The 6496-nt window shown below is 45.0% G+C and overlaps 1 protein-coding gene across 1 annotated transcript; it reads right to left on the reverse strand.

The window, feature by feature from the left end:
* Positions 1 to 1779: 1779 nt before the first annotated feature.
* Positions 1780 to 6156, reverse strand: HSBP1 (heat shock factor binding protein 1). Its single transcript, XM_016197014.2, has 4 exons — positions 6033 to 6156; positions 5341 to 5407; positions 4454 to 4574; positions 1780 to 3367 (listed from the first exon to the last, which is right to left on the reverse strand). The coding sequence occupies exons 1-3, from the start codon at positions 6075 to 6077 to the stop codon at positions 4456 to 4458; spliced, it is 231 nt and encodes a 76-aa protein (XP_016052500.1). The 5' UTR covers positions 6078 to 6156; the 3' UTR covers positions 1780 to 3367; positions 4454 to 4455.
* Between the last annotated feature and the right edge of the window lie 340 nt (positions 6157 to 6496).

The following is a 6496-nucleotide window of genomic DNA, read 5'->3' on the forward strand; positions in this document are numbered from 1 at the left end:
AGGTAGCGGGCTGGTGATTCCCGGGCAGCCCTGGCGTACTGGAAATACTAGCTCTCGTGGAGCTGGGCCAAGCAGCCGAGAGCGAGCTCTGCAGTCGCCGCTGCTTCTAGCTCTGTGACCTGGTCAACTGAAGCCCAACACTGGGTTCCTTCTGTTTAAACTGGGACGGATCAGACCCAAGCCCAACTCAGGGTTGTCAGGAGGATTAGGCCAAATAATGTAAACAAAATGCTTGGAACAGCACAGGAATAATAAATGCTTTCCACAGTGCTAAGGCTAATCATTAGCTGTTGCTAGGTAACTTTCAGGGTTAGCTGTGACAACGTACTGTGCAAATGATGCCTTTTTAATCCAATGAAAACATAAATTATAGAATACAAAAAAGAAGAGAGGAACATAATTATCTATTCAGGAAATCTTCAATTTACAAACAGGATGTTAAAAAAGTTCACTTTGAATTGATTGTTTGGAGGACTCTATGTCCCCATAGCAACAATGCTCTGTGCGGTTACGGTTCCAAGGACGCACAAAGGCAAATTAACCTTTAATTACCTGAAATCCTGTATGTTTGTTCTGATAAGGTCAAACACAATAGTGCTTTACTAGAAATGAAACAGTAGGGAAAAAAAATTGATCAGCAAATAAGATTAAAATATTTAAGATCCTGTGGCTTGAAGGAAAGCAGGATTAGCTAGAAGTCAAAGGAGGAAGCCGGAGGGGCCTCTGGGCCTGGGAGGTGAGGGCATTTATTTAATCAAGTACATGGCTGCTCTGCTTGGTATAAGCACCTCCACACTTGTTGGATTTATTAGCCCTAACTAGGATATTCTCGGACCTTTAAATGAACAAAAACTAGTTGGGAGAATGAGAGGGGCACTTTCCTGCACAAAAAGATCGAACCTGGAACTCGAGAGGGGCAGTGCTGACCTGTACACTGGCCAGGGCTGGAAGCCCTTCCTGGGGCGGGTGTCACCAAGCAGAAGCTGCGGGACAAGGCGGCTGTATGCAGCCCCGGGAGGAAGGAGTTGTTTCTCCGGCAGACCCAGGCTGTTCCAGAAAGGCTGTCTGGCAGGAGGCAGTGGGGGTAATGGTAACGTAGCTGGCATCGGCATTTCTCACTTCCCACAGGTACTGTCTTAACAGTCGAGGGAAACCATCCATCTGTACAAATGGGAAGGCCTGTCTAGGGCCACAAACCCTTTGCCTGGAGAAAGGGTGGAGTCTGTGGCACTGCAGGTGGTCATTTACAAACAAAAACCTATTGCTATTTATGGGATCACTTTAAATGGTATCTCCCTATGTACACAGTATTTTACACCACACTAGTTCAATGAAATGTTAATTAGGTGGTAAGTGTAAAAAGGATCCTTCATCAAGTAAGTTGGAAACTGGCAGGTGAGAAAGTAAAATCACATTTTTCTGCTCTGGGACCTCAGAGCCTTCAATATGCTAATTTACACTGATTTTTCATGAAGTCAATCCAGTACAAGGCAAATTTTCTAAACCCAGGTGACTATAAACCCTTATTTTCTAGAATTTCTCCAGGACAAGTATCCTGGGGAACAGGTTTGGAAAAGGTTTCTGTCTGAACATGGTGTAACATCAACTCTCCCACATCCATCAAGCAAACCTGACAGTCACCAAGGCTCTTGCAACACAATCTCCACACGCACCTCCCAGTCCCATTTTGCCTTTGGTTATTTGTACTTAATCCTTCCAGAGGTTTTAGATTATGAGAGAAACTAAACAAATCATTTCGACACAAAGGAAGCTTGATAGCAGGATTTCAGGCACCTTTATTCAGGGCAGACACTTTTGGCCAGGGGAGCTTGCCTCAGAAATCTTTCCATTACTCAAGGAAGCCAACTCCTACCTAAGACCTGACTAACCTTCCCACCACACCATTTCCAGCTGCCATCTACTTGGCTTGAAAACACCGCACACAGGTTCCATCTGGTTGGCTGGAGTGCAGCAAGCTCAGGCTTTCAGGGCTAAACCTTGCGAAACAACCTACTGGCCCATCAAAGGAGTTTCTGCAGCTGGGTAATTAACAGGGGTTAATTCATTTTATCACAGAAGAAACTTACTCCTTTGTGTTCTCTATATAATTTATAAATAGGAAAAATTATTTCTTAATATTATTATATATTTGCAATACAATCAACCAAGACTGGTGATAGAGAAAACTTAAAAAAAAATCATATTGTGTTCATCAAGGGTTTTCCTTTGAGGCACTATACCATCCCTCAACCTTTTCACTTTTTTTCTATACAAAGTCACTTTGCTGTGACAATCACGGATCTCCTTCAGTCAATACTGGCCTCTAGGATTAGCATTCCCGACACTACATTTTTGGGTGGCAAGAGTTATCTCTGTCTTTTATAATGAGTAATAAAACCATTACTCAACAGGAATTCAGTTAGAAATAGTGTAAAGAAGCAGTATTTCTTAAAAACTTGAGCCTACTGTATCTTTTATTATTTTCTAGTGAAGCAACTGGCATGGACTTAATATGGTCTGTTTTCCTTCTCTGTTCCTTTTTCCAATCAGTAACTCAAATAAAAGATGGAATAGCTGAGTTTTAAAATCCTGCCAGATTTTTTACGGTAACTTGTAGATGAACAACACAGGGTCCTACAGAAGTATTCAAATCTCATGCAAAATTCTTAACTACCGCGTGCCTCCTTACATTAGGCAATTCTGTCGTTTTCTATATGTAAAAATTCTCACACTAAAGTGGCAGTGGTAACTATTCGTTAGTTTAGCATCTGACCTCAAAGACTTAGACAAGATCACAGTTCAAGTCTGAGTTTTGGCAACAGAGTAGTACCAGGTATTTCTGAATAAACAATTTTTAAATGGTTTGAACCATTTGAAAAGTATCACCAACACAGTACTTCGTGTTGGCTCATCAGTCACTCTGTTGAGAATTAAGGAACCCTAAACTCTATAAATGTCTTACTTTACAAAGTCTAATTATAAAGGAATAACCTACTATGTCTAATAGAAAAAAATTACACAGCAACTTTTATCAAACAGCAACTACTACAAAAGCGATGATAGGAAAAAAATGACTTCACAAAAATACACTAAAAAATTTGACAATTTTATGCAGGAACTGCCAAAGTTTTAGTGTTTAATATTTAATAGCACAACTGACCAAGATTGGAGATGTGAAGTTACCATGTTCAAGAAACTGGGGGGTTGCGGGGGAGATCACTCTGTCACCTAACTATATAGTATGTGATACGAAGAATGCACGCTTTACAACATAAAACCTGTCTACACATAGTCATTAGTTGCAAAAAGCCATTTGGTCTTCTCTTGGCTTGTAAAAATGTTCCAGATTCCAGTGTTAATTAGCAACCTATTGAGAAATGAAAAACCATCAAGATGTTATTCATTATATAAGGACAAATAAAAATGATACTTAGAATTATCAACTAAAAATCCTTTGAGAACCCTCTACTGAGCTAAACTTCTTTTCTGTGCATGATACTCTAGCAGAAATACATTTAATTGGACATCTTTATTAAGGAAACCTCCGAATCCATTTCTGCCCCCCACCCCTTTCTTTGTATCATCCCTGTAACTCAAGTCTTCAGTCCTCAAGAGGATGCACTCATTCGCTTGATGGGGCTTTTGAGATATGAGAAGCTTCTAAGTCTCACAGGACATTTTCCAAATTATCTCTATAGAGGAATAAAGATGACAACCCACACAAAACAATTCTGTGACTTACTCACACAGACAATCAACCCAATCTATTTTTCTTGTACTTCAAAGCAACTTGTATTTCATAGAAACTTATAATTTGGGCCAGCCAGGACACGCCCAGGAAGTAAAAAAAAAAAAAGGAATATGGTGTCTCTTACTCTATACTCTGCTTGGTACTCTAGTTACCCAAAAATTTTCAGTGAACTTTATTATTATAGGGAATTAAAATGCTAAAAATGGGATGGGAGAAAAGGGAGTTTAAAATTATTTTTGGGTTGCAAAGAGGTAACCACCACACTCACTCAGTCATTCCTCTGATATCTGAAACTATGGAAGTGGAAATTCAAATCAATTCCAGGGTGAAGGCTTAATGTAGCTATAATCTAGGTCATCTAAGCCATAAGCAGGTATTGTCCTGGCATTTACTGAGTGCAATAAGTGTTCCCAAAAGAATCCTCAGAATTTAAGGCATTTATGAAGGTGACAATGTGGGTACTTGAATTATCTTTTTTGAAACAAAACAAAACAAAACACATTAAAAATCTGCCAGTGATAAGAATTTTCAACAAAACACATTTCTTTGTTTTTGGCTCTAATGATATAAACTCAGTGGTTATCTAATGTTAATCAATGGTCTTAATTAATGAGGACATAGGTCTAATGAATAAAAACTGGGAAAGTGACTCCATCAAAATTATACTGACATACACCATACTTACACTGCCCCTTCCCTCACCTTCAACTCTTTTGTGTAGCAGGTATCTTGTTTTCACCTTCCAGTTCTTCCACGCCAGCCTGTGTCATGAGGTCTGCAATGTTTTTCTCCAGGTCATCAATGCGACTACTCATGTCATCAAGTGATAAAGTTAAAGACAAAGTGCACCAACATCTCCCATTTCTAGCCTTTTCCTCCAGGGCCCTGTGGACTATGGCCTTAAACACAACTGTCTTAATGAAACTGGTTTTCCAATTTCCTTTGGAGAGTTACAGTCACGTGTCGCATAATGACATTTCCATCAACGATGGGACAAATACTTGAGGGTGGCATACCATATGGCCAAGGTGTGTAGTAAGCCACACCATCTAGGTTTCTGTAAGTACCCTCTAGTGTTTGTTTGTGCGAGGATGAAATCACCTAACAACACATTTCTCAGACTGTATCCCTGTTGTTAAGCAGGGCGTGACTAATCTTTTGGTTAAGAGTACAGGGACCTGGGGGAAGGAACAAATGCCAGCCCTGCCCTTTACTAGTTATGGGATCTGGGCAGGTTGTTTTACTTTTCTAGGCTTCTATTTTTTTTCATCCAATAAATAAAGGTAATATTATAATCTCTTCATCAGGTTATGGTGAAGATCAGAGGAAAGACACACATAAAATGTTTAGCTCACAGTCAACAGTCATTACAATAGCAGACTGTAAGTTCCTTGAGGCCCGGCATCCGGCTCAGTTGTATGCCCAGCTCTTCACACAGTACTTCCCAAGAAGACCACATTCGAGCTCAGGAAAAAATTGGGTAAATGACTGGCTGAAGTTGGCCTGAACGCCACCCACTTATCGACACCAATGCTGAGAAAACAGGCTCCAAACACCCGTAAGAGGCTGACTACAAATATCAAGGATATTTCTTCCAATGATCTGGTCGGACATGGTCTGAAATTTATCTTGCATCTGTTGCAGGAGTGTCTGCACCTACGAAACAGCGAAACAAACCACCCCACGCCCACCCTGAGACACCTTCACGGGAAGAGGACAGGAGCCCTGGTCCCAGGGGGGGACTAGGATCCTGGGTTCCAGCCCCAACCCGACCTCGAGGCAGCTCCGCGGCCTCCGGCAAGGATTCCCCTCTCCGGGTTTCCCTTTCACCGTCCGTCAAATCAGACGGTGGGGCCGGTGAAGCCCCTCCCCGTTTGGGCCCCGGGGCGCTGCCATTCAAAATCTGTCGGGTCTTCTGGCAGTTTTGACGGCTGGGAGGCCTCGGGATGTAGGGAGGTGGCGAAGGGTGCGCTGCGTGGAGAGCTGGGGGTGTGGGGCTGACGCCGGGGGGGCCAGGGCGTCACGAGAGGGTGCGGCTCAGGGACAGGTGAGTGGAGGGAAGAGGGGGGTCCGGCCTGGGGACGTCAGCAGGCGCAGGGGACCACACCCAGCGGCCGGGGGGACCAAGGTGGCCAGAAGCCTCGGCGAGCGAAGCCTCTACAAACACGGCCTCCAGAGAGCGGGGCGGGCGAGCCGCAGAAAAGACGCCTGGGTCCGCGGGCCTTGCGGGCGCCGCCCCGGGAGGTCGCGGCCTCGGGCCCCCCCCCCACACGTCCCTTACCACCGAGGTGAGATCCTGCACGGTCTTGGGGTCAGTCTCGGCCATCTCCCCGGTTCCCAGCTTGGCGGTGATATCTCAGACCGTCACCAACACTTCCGTTTATCCGCGCAGACGCCCCAGCGACGACGTCTCGCGACCACAGATGCCAGGCGCGCGACCGCGGGGTGTTGTGGGAGTTGTAGTTGGCATCAAGCGCCGGAAAGGCCTGCGGTCGGGAGCTTCCGTTCCGAGCGAGGCCCCGCCCCTCCTCCCTGCCCTGTCTGGCTCCGCCCCAGCCACCACTTCCGGGCCCTTAGCCCCGCCCCTAGCCACGCCCCTGGCTCCGTCCTGGATGGAAAAAAGGGAACCAAACACCGCGGCGGGGCCCGGGGCGGGAGGGTGGCCTTGACCTCTTACCTTGACCTCTTCCCGGGCCGTCGTCAGCGCCGCACTGGTTGTCTTGGGCCCAGTCCGAGGGAAGGCGT

Source organism: Miniopterus natalensis, chromosome 18 (genome assembly GCF_054644295.1).
Source record: "Miniopterus natalensis isolate mMinNat1 chromosome 18, mMinNat1.hap1, whole genome shotgun sequence".
Classification (NCBI taxonomy): domain Eukaryota; kingdom Metazoa; phylum Chordata; class Mammalia; order Chiroptera; family Miniopteridae; genus Miniopterus; species Miniopterus natalensis.

What these genes read in the sequence shown, in the direction of transcription:
- HSBP1 (XM_016197014.2), bottom strand. Translation starts at nt 6,077, where the DNA reads ATGGCCGAGACTGACCCCAAGACCGTGCAGGATCTCACCTCGGTG. An exon ending in TGCAGGATCTCACCTCGGTG is followed by an intron (nt 5,408 to 6,032) that starts GTAAGGGACGTG and finishes GCTGTTTCGTAG; the next exon opens with GTGCAGACACTCCTGCAACA. An exon ending in CGACCAGATCATTGGAAGAA is followed by an intron (nt 4,575 to 5,340) that starts ATATCCTTGATA and finishes TAACTTTATCAC; the next exon opens with TTGATGACATGAGTAGTCGC.